General features: G+C 40.6%; 1 protein-coding gene across 5 annotated transcripts in view; it reads right to left on the bottom strand.

The window, feature by feature from the left end:
• LOC116322028 (teashirt homolog 2) overlaps nucleotides 1–14,094 on the bottom strand; it is a 111,824-nt gene that overhangs the window by 34,528 nt on the left and 63,202 nt on the right. For 2 of the 5 annotated variants that reach the window (XM_039604284.1, XM_039604285.1), the window contains exons 3-5: nucleotides 6,508–6,686; nucleotides 6,287–6,366; nucleotides 4,276–4,649 (exon numbers count right to left, since the gene is read on the bottom strand). In XM_039604284.1, the coding sequence (XP_039460218.1) occupies nucleotides 4,276–4,315 (40 nt within the window). In that variant the 5' untranslated portion in view covers nucleotides 4,316–4,649; nucleotides 6,287–6,366; nucleotides 6,508–6,686. Of the gene's footprint in view, nucleotides 1–4,275; nucleotides 4,903–6,286; nucleotides 6,367–6,507; nucleotides 6,687–14,094 lie in introns of those variants that run through there. The other 3 variants (XM_039604286.1, XM_039604288.1, XM_031742000.2) reach the window with 2 other exon arrangements.

Here is a 14,094-nt window from a genome sequence, read left to right as displayed (position 1 = left end):
CAGGTCTCTGAGGGAAGGCAAGGTGAATGAGCAGTTGCTGTAGAGAGGTGCAACACTGCACAGGCACTTGCCTTGAGACCAATCATAACAGGCTGTTTTTTCCACACAGGAGAGCGCAGCGCGGAGGAGAGAGATCACTGTGCTGGAGGGCACAGGAGTCTTGGTTCTTATCACCTAGACAGTGCACCACACTGTCTGCCTCTCACGCAAACAAAAGCCTTCCCAAACTATTAGCCATCTACACCTGTCAACTAACTAGCACGCAGGAGAAAATGCAACGAGATCACACTGGAACCACCTGACTTGATCCTACCCCCCCCCTTTTTTTCCCCCACCGTGGCGAGAATATACAGCAAGAAAACTAGCTGATGAGGAGAAAGTTATTAAAGGATATCTCTATGGGGAGCGGCTGCAAGTTAGAGAATTGCAAGCTTTGCAACAAAGTGTGCATATAGAGTCGGGTTTGCTCATAAGAAAACAAAATTTCAAGGCTGGATTTGATCAAAACAAAATATTTGCCCTGCTGAAATAAATTCACAGAGATATGGTGCATACAAATACACTGATTTAATGAGTGCTAATGATAATATCCTTTGGTAACTATTCAAACAAGAGTTTTGCACTCAGAATGAGCACTGTTACAAAATGACTACTACATATTTTTTATTATAAAGGGAGGCTTTTTGCATCTTATTCTGCACAAACTTTCATTATCTTCTGTATCAAAATGACAAAAAAGGCACATGGAGGCTTTTTTTTTTTGAGCAGTAACAATCACATGATTTCCAAGGCCAAGAAGATGGTTTGCCTCATTGTTGTCATGCACTGTGTCTTTTCTCTGGAACACCAGTAAGATTATGGGGTGTACTCTGTAAAAGGGTCGGGCAGTCACTATATGTTGTGTCTTGCATAGATTCCTAACTTAGCCTGATGCTGCAACCGTATCAAGTATAGGGAGAAGCTCAGTATGTCAAAAAGCATTGTTTGCAAAAAGTCAAATCCGTACTCTAGAGTCATAGTCACAGGATAAATATTAAAAAACAGGCATACACTAGATCAGTTAAATTATAGAAAAAACTTCAATCTAGCAAGACCATCATTCCTGTTTAATCTTAATTAGTGGAATAAATGTAAGAAAAATCACAGAAAAAAAGTCGCTACAAAGGCTTTAGACAAAAGAGAGTGAATACAGAGGAACGAGAGCAGTAATGGGGTTTTAAAAAATACAATAAGACACTCTTGTACTTGCTGCCATTTTCCTCCCAGTTTTTGTCATACAAAATGGACTTCCTTTTTCTACCTAAACTGGATAAACAACATCTGCCTTGATCGTAGGATGTTTTCTGAACAAACCACTTAGGAGGAATTTCTGCTAGCCAATTCCCACAAGCTGCTGTCAGTCACTAGCTGGCACTGCAACACTTAATGCCTTTGTCTGTTCTCCAATTTATCTTGTTAACAGCAAATTGGGCTAACAGTTTGAGGCAGAGAGCTATTGTAAAAAACAGAAAGAGGAATACTCCCACGGCCGCAAAATAACATATGGCTCCCTTCACTCAAAAATGCATCGCGTGCACTTATAGGGCTTTACGTTTACACCATATATAAAGCCGATACACAAATTTCATCCTGGAATCTGCAGCCTGATGGCCTCGGCCTTAGTGATGTTTTCTCAGTAATAAAGTAAAGGTTTAGTGCATCCTATCCCGGACTGGTGAGTAATTGGCGTTTTAAATTACCACACAAACCCTGTATGTAAAGGAAGTAAATCAGATACAACTGTGGTCTCACATTTACAAATACGCCTATTAATAATACAATCCCCAGTAGAGAATGCAAGAGCCCTGAGTGCGGCATGTCCTTTGAATAAATGCTCGAGCTGGAAATTGCGATTTTTTTTTTACCCCCTCACAACACCTTGCAAAACACTATTTCCTACCAAGGGGGGGATACTGCATCTTTAAGAGCCCTACAAAAATGAAACCTATTCCTTTGCATCTTCCATGCTCTTATTTCAATACTCCTCTCTCCTTGTTCCCCCTCCACACATCATTAAACATATTATTATAACATGACTGTCAGCCTGCGCCTCTCTTCGCTCCATTCTTGCTCTGCCAGGTAATCAATTTGTCGTCACTCTCTGTAACCCCAGTAAAGTCATCAAGTGAAATGAGTTACAGCTGCAAAGAGCCTTCAAGAATACAGGAGGAAAAAAAAAAAAGAATGCGAGAAAAATGACAACACAGCCCAGGAATATTCCACCGCTTGATAGCACATCCCAGGTCTTGAAGATGAAATATTAATGCACAATTTGTTTATCTGCAGGCCCACATCTCTCCAGTGCCGAGCTGTTAATTTTCTATCGGCACAGACAACGGATCAGTCAGTCATGAACTCTTCACAGCCATTACCGGGAGACATTTTGATTAAGTATTCCTAATGTAGTGGATAGGAAAGAATGAAAACACTCTGCCTGCCAACTTTTGATTGACCATTAAGCCACTGATGAATGTGCCTGTCAAAGAGGAGACAATTACCTCAACAATGAAGAAACTCTTCTGGAAGGCTTATTTCTCTATAGGGCTGACACATTTACCAGAGTACAGGCGAGGCAGCTGAGAGCGTGTAAAGGGATCACTTAGGCATCTACTCAAAAGTTCTCTGAATAAAACTGGGGGCATTGTTTTTAAGAAAAGAGGGCTTTTGGCGACTGAAATGTGGGAAAAATATTTAGTGTGTGACTGTATGGCACCGAGTGTCTATGTGTGTGTGTGTGTAAACTGAGAGTGTGCCGGGCAGATAAGGGTCTCAGTATCTTAAGCGGGTATAAAGAGACGCTATTATTGGCAGCGAACAATCACCATCTGGTTGCTACATCCGCAACCATAATAAAGACTGATAACTTCTCAGCACACCACAACCAAGTAATTGCATCCTCAAACGCTGAAATACCCTTGATCAATCTAGTTTTAATGCACCGGCTCGATCGTAATGAGGCAGCCTTTTTGGGAACATTATAATTTACATTAAATAGCACAATTGCTAATGCTGCTTAAAAAGCGGTCAAAGGTAATTTGTGACCTTTTTGTGTAGTTTAGATTTTTTTTTTAAATATTATAAGCAAAAATTAAGTTTAGTGGTATTTTTTGGGGGGTCCTCTGGGATAGAAAAGCTGAGATTCAGTATCCCTACAGTGCTGCATTAAAAAAGAGAAGCTGTAAACACAAACATTTACAAAACCGTTTTACAACTAACATGCTGGCCTCCAGCGCACACTGCACGGGCCTCCATATTGCGGCGTTTGTGTGCTTTAACAAACAGCAGAATGTACATAAGCATTTGACTAGATTACCCCGCTTCACAAAAAGTAAAAATGCGTGTGTTGTGGAAGTGTGTGAGTGCACATCCTGTTTTGCCTGCCAGCAGCAAGGATGGAGTGTATATGGGTGCCTCTGTGTGTGTGTGTGTGAGAGAGAGAGAGAGAGAGAGTGTGTGAGCGAGTGTAACCCATTCTCCATTTGTCCATAAGATTATGAAGAGTTCATACAGAGTTCATCTGCTACGGATCCAGCAGCTCCACATCTTTCAGCCCCTCTCCACACTTCATGCGGGTCAAATCAAATGCAGTGAGAGAGGGTTAAAAAAAAAAAAAAAAGTATGGGCAAAGAAAGTTTCTGATCATTGAATGAATAAATGCCCCTTGACATGGTATGAGTATTTTTTTTTCTTTTTTGGAGGGGTGGGGGGCACCTAGAAGGCTTTATTGTCCTTCCTTTCCCCCCCTTTCTAGTGTTTTCCATTATTAATCTGATTAATCATCCCAGAAGTGCTCTTAAAGCTGCAAGTCTTGCTCTACTGTTTTATAACATTTGACTTTTTACAGTAATTGATACCAAAAACTGGTGTCTGAGGTCCCTGATGAACCCCCCTCACTGGGCGTCTAGAAGGTCCCGAGTGAAATGAGAATTAGTTTCATTTCCGTATTATTAAATTCACTTTATCTGCGTTCACGTTCTTCTCTACATGACATATAGTAACCCATAGACACATGTACATTTATAGAAAACCTGCTCTGATGGGGCTCCTCGGGACAATCTCTTACTAAACGGAAGGATCTGATTCGTATCTCTTCGGGGGTCCCACATGATAAAAGTTTGAAAGGGAAACCCTGTGTTGTAGACACGCTATTCGCAGAATCGTAAAACAAATATCGACAAATCTCACACTCATATTAAAACAGGTTCTTTTTTGAAAAAAAAAAAAAAAATCTCTTACCCGCAGCCCGTTTGGGTGCCTGCTGTTTCCTCCGTGGCATTTTTTTTTCTGGAGTCGCAGTTCACTACTGTGCCCAGGTGAAAACTGAATGCGGTCTACGATAGTCCATGCATAGACAGAGAGTGTGTGTGAGTCTTTATTGTTGCTCTCCGACTACTTCAGCCTCTCTCACTATATTAAAAAAAAAATCCAGTTAGGAATCGTTTTTAGAGAGAGCGGTGGGGGGGAACAGATGTTAAATCGGGATCGTTCTTTCACCTTCTTCTTCCTCCTACGGGCTGCGAATCTTCTTCTTTCACGATCCGTTTGTGTCCATCAGTGCCACATATGTTGATCGACGCGTGTCAGTCAGTCCCGCAGGCTGTTTTCGGTGGCTAAAATGTGTTAGGAATGCGCGTAAAAAGCGTTTGGTAATGGTACAGTATATTACGCACGGTGCAGGCGAGGGGAGAGGCGATGCCAGCAGACATCGATCCATAGAACAAACTGAACATTAAAAACTCCTCCCTCCTCGCCTGGACTTGATGATGGCAGCGAGACATTTGTTACACTAGATAACCATGAGTTTATTAAAGGAACAGAGGCCAGAGAAAAGAGACGGGAGCACAGGCTGTGTGCTGCTGGGCTGCTGCTTTCTATCACTCTGTGCTCGGCGCCTTTTCATGCAGCTTTTCTTGTTTTTAGAGCCTTTCCTGCAGCTTCCGCTTTGCTCGCTGGATGAAAGACAAGTTTGTAAGATCTCCAGCAGATATGAATGAACTGCCGCAGACACACGGTTATTGTGTGGGTTTAACCGAGTAACTCGCTGAATGTTGGAATAAACCTACTTATCTGAACAGGCTGCTTCCAAAAAACAGTCCGCTCTTTGCAGGAGTATCAAAATGCACAAAACTGTTTTTTTTGTTTCGGTTAATATTTTCCAGGCTGAATGCAGTTCTGGAGGCCTGGTGTAAAAATGCTTTATATGCGTTGTAAATGCTTCATAAAGTCCCTATGAACGTGTAATTGGTCTGAGATTATGTATGGCCATCTCGATGGCACTGTGAATACTCAAATTGCAAAAGGGTCCTGAATCGATAATTACAAAACACACAGCAAAAAGTGACATTTCAGGACACTGTTTACATAAAGATCACATTAGACTTAGTTCCTCCCTCTTAGAATTGCAACCTACGAATACTTTCATTATTAATCATTATTATTATTATAATTATTAATCTGCCAATTATTTTCTTGATAAAGTGTATGATGAAAGTAAAAGCAGCAAAGCTACAGTGAAAACCGAGCAGACTGACTTTTTTATTTGAGTGTAGTCTCCAAACTGTGAGGGAAAAGAGTAAAGAAAAAATGCTCACACTGATGTAATCACATTGCTTATTTTCCCTGACCAACACTCCAAAATACTACAAACTTTCCTTTTTGAATAAAACAAAGAAAATCATCACCACTGCTAACATGACATTTTATTCTACTTCTAATTTGATCCCATTCTCTAAAAGTGACAAAGTGGTAGGAAAAAAGTATTAGTAGCTCTGCTCTACTTCCAGGAAGGGGATTTGTATGTTGCCAGATTTTTCTGAGACAATCTCAGAAAGCATTTTAAACTTTATTCACTTTAAACAGAACATTTCTTTGCCTTAAATACTCTATGGCTAAGGAGCGTAATAGTAAAGACTCTCTTTCTCTTTAAAAGCGACTCGTGACCTAATCAAATATGAAGTTGAGTTGATGGATGACTTCATTTCAGAGAGACAACACCCCTTTGAGATCCAGGCTCTCCCCGCATTACAAATGGCTTCCTGATAATATTCCATCACCCTATTTTGTGTCTGTCACTCATTTCGCCAATGATACCAGAGACCTCCCGTGAACTCCACCTGAACCTGTGTGATCAATCACGTCTCAGATCAAGCCTGAGCCATACCTGTCTGACAGCTCTTAACACCCTGTGTGTACACAAAGCATGCATGCGCGGTGACAGCCGTTACACCAGCGCCCACCACAAACTCACCTTATCTCTCCCAGAATGGCCTCGCTCCGCTGCCGCCTGCACCTACTGTATCCTGTATCTCCACACCTTCATTCACCGAGCTGTAAAAACAAAAAAGTTTCTGATCAGCGCTTGTATTTACAGCTTTTTACACACCATCCATGCATGTGGATCTGGTGCTGGAGCATGACTGGCGGGTTAAAAAAAGTTTCTGATCAGCGCTTGTGTTTACAACTTTTTACCTAACGTTCATGCGTCAGCAGCGCACACATGCAGATGGTTGAATCTGCCATCCTTTAAGTCTTGATGAGCTTTTTTCTTCCTCTCGTGTTTGCAATTTTTATGCCTGGATACCCGAGGATTTTCCGGGATACAACTTCAACAGATTTCACTTAAGTGTGATCCGCCACTGTAACCGCATCTGACAAACATATATCTTGTTAGTGCTTTTTCACAGCCACCTGTGGCTCTCATTACAGTGAAGTTAATATAGAGCACACATGCTGAGAAACTAGACATCAAAAAAAGGAAAAAAAAACTTGACTAGTTTTTGACGCCAGGCTTATAAACCGTAAGTGGAATTAAAATCATATATCAAATTTACTGCTGAAAAAAACAAATCTACAAAACTAATTGAAATTCTTCCCAGTTACACAAGCAGATGTTTCCCAAGCTGGAAATCTGATCTTAATTCAGTAAATCTTTTGCCTCATATCTCATCACGAAGCGAGGCTGCGTCTCCGACAAAGAACAAAAAACAGAGTTTTTACATTCTTTAAATTTTTGTTTGAGCTTTGACACCCATGTAATCCCGATCAGTCAGCTCTGAAACCAAAAATGTGCCCACATTCCTTGGAAGTCACCCATAGCACTGTTTTTTGGAGTGTCAACAAAATCAGTCTTTTATTTATTGTCAACAAAGAGGCTCAACAAAGTGTCTTTTGACTGCAGCCAAAGTTCTGACCTCTCATAGTTTTTACTTTGAGAGGGTTTGAAGCATCTTCGCAGTCTATTTTGGACCATTCAGAGCTTGTCAAACACCGCTTTTGGAGTGAAGTTTGAGGTTAACCTTGAACGGTGTGCCTCACATACAGTCGGTGTTGTAAACTGAAATAAAACTGCATAACAGACAGCTGTTAGGAGTTTCACATGTTTGATATCGGTGTCTGAAAAAACAGTTCTCATTTTTTTCAAAAAGAACATTATACGATAACCGTGACCCCCGACATGGATCTAAATAGCTAAAATAAATTAAAGTCAGTAATACTTCATAAGCTACTAATTTAAGCAAAATATATAGCTTGAAGTGGATTTTCAGTTTCCCCTAGCCAACTGGAACACTTTCGCATCTTTCAGCATGTTATTTTGGTCTCGCCTCATCATGTGCATCTCAATAAACACACCGTACAAAGGAAGCAAATAGCAGAGACATAGTAACTGCTTGGACAGCACAGTAAAGCCCTGAAAGCTAAAGAGGCACATATTTCCCACAGGAGATGATATAGGCCAGACAAGAGCTTAACGGATAGCGAATATTGGAAACACAACGTTAATGCTACATCGTTTATCCCGATTGCGTAAAGACGTAACTGTTTCCTAAATCTTATAATATAAATATGTTGATTGTGTTTTTACAGCTTGTTTTGCTGACCCAAAGTGACCCTATTTGTTATGTTTAATATGCCCAGAAAATGAATGGATGTCTTTCAAATTCCCTGATTTGTTTCTTTGTGAAACTAATGGCCTTTAAAGAAAATGAATTGCAACTCTTTGGTTTGAGCCAGTGCAGCGAGATAGAAGACAATACTGCAATTAAGACATTTTATTTCTTTTTTTCCCCATCTTTGACATTTGTGTCCGTCTTCTCCCACTCTCTAGCATTTCAGATTTATCTAATTGGCTGCATATGAGCTCACACAGTTCACCAGCACTTAAAAGTGTAGTTTAAAAAATCTGAGTGTGAAATGTGTCAAGATTTTCCATTGTTTTCATACAGGAATTATCGCATTTTTTCCTGTTTGATCATCATAGACATTATAAACTCTCCAAGAAGATTTATGGACACTTTTTCCCAGGTCAGAACAGGAAATGTGAAAACAATTTCGACACAGTTCCTCTAAAGCTTTGCCATGCAAACACGATCCAGGGGAATCTTTCAAATTATTTCATAATTGTTAAGACAATGCAACAGACTCAGAAAATATTTGACAGACAGCGATGCACAAGAACAGAGCGAGTTCAAAGTGAACCCAAACAAGCACCGTCGTCGAGACTTCACAGATCTGCTCACGTTACGAGATTGACAAGCTACCGCCTGTGAATGTGGAACATTTAGAAACACCCGAGCTTTTTGTGGATCCGCATTGGTCAATTATCCATTCGAGTGAAATCTGGGCTCAACCTAAGAATGTTTCCAATATCACGAGACTGAGTGCATTCATATTTTGTGGCTGAACTATTTAGTTACAGTCTTTCCACAATAGGGAATCTAATTATAATGTTCTAGTCATGATAAAAGGAGGATGGTCTGAAAATCCAAACCTGTCTTTAATCAAAAGATGAAATTTCATGTACAATGGACAGCCTCTGATTGAAGTCTGGTTTCACTATTTTCAAAGCAGTGCAACAACATATGCATGCAGTCAAAAGCAGCTGCTTGATTTTAAGATGTAATTCTTGTAATGCTTGTGAAAACTTACCAAAGCCTTAAAAAAACCAAAGAGCTATTACATTTTCTGTGGAAATAACTGAAGTTTCCAGTTGCGTGATTGACAAGTGGTTAAAAATAAAATTTCTGAGAGCAGGACTACATTTCAGCAATTTAATGATGCACGCTTAATATGAACTTATGTCAAGACTGAGGGATAAAAAAATAACACGCACACACACATGAAACAGGATAAGAGTAATCTGTGATCATATAAACAGATACAAACATCATCTAACATTTTTCAAATGACGCCGTGGTTGTGGATTTTTGATGATGACATTAAGACGTCTCGATGAATAGCGTGAGTTATAAATAATGTTTGCAATGAAAGAGTTAATCTAAACACAGAGAGAAGAAAAGGCTACCCGTGGTTATATACACACACGACAGTATGTGGGCCCGTCCTGTGTGAGAAGAAAACCGTTTTGTTAAAAGTAGGTGAACAAGCTGATGTGTGTGTTGTTGTTGAAAGCACATTTAAAGGAGCTTTGCGGGACTCGGCGTGTTTGTCCTCGGGGCTCGGTGTAACAGATGACAGAGATCGTTGGAGCTTTTTTTCACATTAGTCAGAACTTACTCCTTTTCACAATTTTACAGTACTCCATAGAGACTCAGACACCATTCTGATATTGTTGAACTAGACTTTGTACCTAAGGTTGGTGCTTGACAAGTGGGTACTTGTTGTTCTTTTCTTGACAGGTGTTAATGCCTCACACTCCTTCTCCTGTTATTTTGGTGACTACTTTTGATTCTGTATTGTCTAAGGCTTTTTGCACATCGGAAATTGTATGTGCAGAAGAATATACTGTCATTGCTGTGCATTTATTTAGCTAATATTAACCTCTGGCTCTCTTCCACAGTGTGTTTTTTGTCCCGACTTCCTCCCCGCCTTAAACAGTTATGGCAGATGTATGCCCCTCTCTGAGCTTGGCTCTGCTGGAGGTTTCTTCCTGTTAAAAGGGAGTTTTTCCTTACCACTGTCACCAAGCAGGGTCATGGTGGTTTCGAACCCTGTTCCAACTATTCAATTCAATTCAATTCAATTCAATTCAATTGTATTTATATAGCGCCAAATCACAACAACAGTCGCCTCAAAGCGCTTTATATTGTACAGTAGATCCTACAATAATAGATACAGAGAAAAACCCCATTTGACCTGCTATGAGCAAGCACTTTGGCGACAGTGGGAAGGAAAAACTCCCTTTTAGCAGGAAGAAACCTCCGGCAGAACCAGGCTCAGGGAGGGGTGGGGCCATCTGCTGTGACTGGTTGGGGTAGAGAAGGAAAACAGGATAAAGACATGCTGTGGAAGAGAGACAGAGATATTCTGGGGCAAAAGGCAAGGTACACCCTGGACAGAGACAGCCAGGTGACCACTTATGCTCACATTCACACCAATAAGCAGTTTAGAATCACTAGTTAGCCTAACAAGCAAGTCTTTGGACTGTGGGAGAAAGCCAGAGTACCAGGAAAGAACCAACACAGGCACAGAGAGAACATGTAAGCTCTACGCAGAAAGGCCAAAGCTGGCCGGTGGATTCAAACCCAGGGGTTTGTTGCTGCTGGCCACAATGCTAACACTGCATCACCATGCCACCTCATCTTATTTATGTAGTGCTGATTTACAGGATAGACTCTAACAAAGATTTTACAAGCCGTCAGATTTCATTTTGGAACATGATTACAAAAACATCTGAGAACTGTAGCACCATAATGTAAACAGCACTAAACACAAAAACAGGGACATGTCATAAACTCTTGTCAAAACAGCGAAAACTAAAGGATTTAGAGACGTTTTGTTCTGGCCAGAGAAATACTGAAAAACAAATGTTGTGGGTTATGACACAGTGTCAAAGATCAGACTCCTTAAAGCCTTTTTTAAAATATAGGTACAGTGGATCTGATGTGTAAACGAGTCGTGTTTGGTGATAAACAGACTGAAAAATAAAATCTGGCTCTGCAGTTTGCATTTGCTCTACAGATCATTTTATGATCTTCCAGCTCTTCGTTTCACTTGAACTTAATTTTAAAAGCAAGCAGATGTTTTCTTTTTGCAAAAAGAAAAAAAACATATGACAGACCCAGCCCTTTACAACAGGCAGACAAAGCTAGCTACTAGTTGTAAAATCAACACATTCTCATCCCATGGTTCTGTCAAATGCTGCTGGTGTCACTAATTAAGAACAAGGAGCTTTTTAGTGTCAGTTCTCCAGTCATGGCAATGCTCTGGACCACAAGTTGCTCTTTTTAAGAGCAGCAAAGACTGCATTGTGAGGCTGGATAGGAGGCAATCACCATAATTTACAAACTCTTTGGGAGTTTTTGTGTTTTGAACTTGGCGATTAGTTTTCCAGGATGTACCCCGCCTCTCACACTATGGAAGGTTAAAGGAAATAACCTACAATCATATAGTTATGAGTCCGGATTTCCTGGGGAAATTTAGGGCCTCTTTATGACGGGGCTTCACTATAATACGCAACAGGAAACCTTTAAGTAAATACAATACCTTGGATAGTCTCTTAGATGTTGTCATAATTGTATTATTCCGGTCTTTATTATCCATGCCACGCCCAGAAGATATTTCTTTACAATGTGTCTAATTTTAAAAAATGCTTTATGATTATGGACTCATTCTTTATAAAAATAAAGTCTGTCAAAAACAATAGCAAAAAAAATCAGATAGACATCTTAAAAATAAATTATTAAGGTTAGTTAAGGTTAAAGTTGACCTGTTTTCTCAGGTGGAATGGCACCATGACCTAAATCTAACCCTAACAAACGAATGACTCGTCATTAAAGCTTTTCATATGTGTAGGAAAACGAGTCTGAATCTGGGGCTGTCAGTCATCCTGCAGAGTAAGTACAGCATGCGGGCCGAGAAGGGAGGGGAGCATTGTACACCGACTTTTTAACCCAATAAAACCCATACAAACAATCTTTCTTACACTGCTGCTTGACCTATTTCTTCTCATGTAATATATCGTTAAAGCAGCCTTGTGAAATGGCTTAATTATTCATGCTTGATTTCAAAATGAAGAGCTTTGAGAACATGGCTCCACAGGAGGACTGACACACGCAACAGTGCTCTTACAAGCACACACACTGAGGCACACTGGGGCCCGGCTTACTCGAAAAAAAAAAAAAGAACACCCTTGACTGACTTCATCCAGTGTGTTGTGCACAGAGCATTAAAGCAAGAGTGAAGATAAATGCCCTGTCAGTGCCTTTAATGATTTATTTCAAACATTTCACTCGATCCAATAAGGTTACAATCTATGGCAGGTAATTGTTTATAGAGAAAGAGAGGGCATTTTGTTTGTTTTATTGAGCATTGAGCAGAGTGAACATACTAACCTCAGAAATGGATGCACTGTCAGAAATATCAATTTGCTGTTTTCGGCTACATTCTGCGCTTGTAACTCTTATCACACATATTAACATACAGTGCCATCTTCAGCATTCGGACTTTTTTGAATTGAGCCATGCGCTCTAGTTTATTAAATATCCTTTTCCAGGGTGTGAGGCCCATCTGTCCGTAAAGACTAGTGTGGATGTGGGTGTCCGATCAGCCACACACTATTTTTGACTCCCCGCGTGCGTGTGCTGCAGTTAGGTAAGGCATCAGAACAGCCTGTCACTTGTCCCTTGGTATTGCTTTAGTCTGCGTCGACAGTGTGTCCACTCTGGGTTTGTCAGTGTCTATTCAGACCTGACCTGTCTTGTTCAGCTCATGGCAGAGGACGCTGATGGACATTTCCAGTTCTCCTTCTCAGTGTCCATCACTCGGTGCAGGATGCATCCCTGACGCATCTTAGTTTGAGCTCCTGAAATTTGTTGACAGTTGCAGAGGGTGGTCTGCAGTTCTGCCACCCTCAATTATGGGAGATGTGATCTGATTCTGACTTGAGGGATGTAGGTTGCCTGCTGTGCATAAATGCTCAATTGTGGTCGATCGATATCTTGCTAATAGGTTTTGAAAATTGAAAACAATGCAAATAGAAAAGATGCGCAAACCCTGCTGAGGGATTTTGAAATACAAACCCAAAGGGCTAAGCGAAGGTGGGGTAAGTGACATCATTTATTTATTTATTTGCAGCCCTTGTGGATTCGATTCATTCATCCTCTTTTATGTTTATTGCTTTGCTGCCAGTCAATCTTGTGTTTGTTCTCTTAATTTCCTTCGAGTCGCTTATGAAAAAGAAGGAGTATTTAATTAGCACTCCCTCTGTTCTGTTGAAACAGTAAGTGTATTTTTATAGGACCAGGAATAGAGCTCAAGTCTGTTTCTAATGGAGATGGAGGCAATCAGATAACCAACACTGCCACCCATGCTCTCTTTTCCTCTTCTTGAAGAGGACAACTTCAGCTTTTAATAAACATGTAATAAGAAGGAAAACAGCTGGTAGCTGCATCACAGATGGTGCCGTTCTTGGCATCTCCAAGGAAGGGACCACACATACAGATGGCTCATTATTCCAGCATTTGGTTATGCATATTGCACAAAATTTTATTCCAATGCTTAACAACCAGTATAAGCAATACAGGTGTTACTATTTTTCACGAGGCTCTCCCTGCAAAGTAAGCAGTTGGGATCGTGTTTTGGTCATATCTTTGCGGATCACTCGCACAAGCCCCAGAAACGACTTCTCCCTATCAATATTTCAGTGCTGTCTCTGTTTGCGAGAAGCGCCACGTTAATCTGCACTCAGGTGTGATTCATGGCTAAACCAGCTGTCAGTCTTGCCTCGACTGCAGCTCTGTTTTCAAAGCGCACCTTTGTGTCATTAAGGTAACAGCCCGCAAATACCTCAGCGGGTCGCTGATTAAGACAGAGGGAGGGATATTGATCACAAAGCAACGGCGAAACAATTCAGCACAGCCAGCCGAGAGCGAGGCCAAACACCTCGGCAAGCAACCTTGACCTCTGCGAAATCCCTCAGACCGGGCATTTTTAAAAATCTAAACTTGTAAACTCATATCGCAGTCTGCCTATCTGCATATTTCTGAACTCCAGTGTCCTCTGTGTATTATTTATTTTCACTCAAATAGAAAATGTCACTGGTAAAAAATAATTTGAATGAAAACAAGGCAAAGGATTCAGTCCCATGAGAGAAATGTG

The sequence above is a fragment of the Oreochromis aureus genome, linkage group 20, assembly GCF_013358895.1.
Source record: "Oreochromis aureus strain Israel breed Guangdong linkage group 20, ZZ_aureus, whole genome shotgun sequence".
In the NCBI taxonomy this organism is placed as follows: domain Eukaryota; kingdom Metazoa; phylum Chordata; class Actinopteri; order Cichliformes; family Cichlidae; genus Oreochromis; species Oreochromis aureus.
Note: the sequence above shows the minus strand (reverse complement) of the source record. Positions and strands in the feature narration are given on the sequence as shown.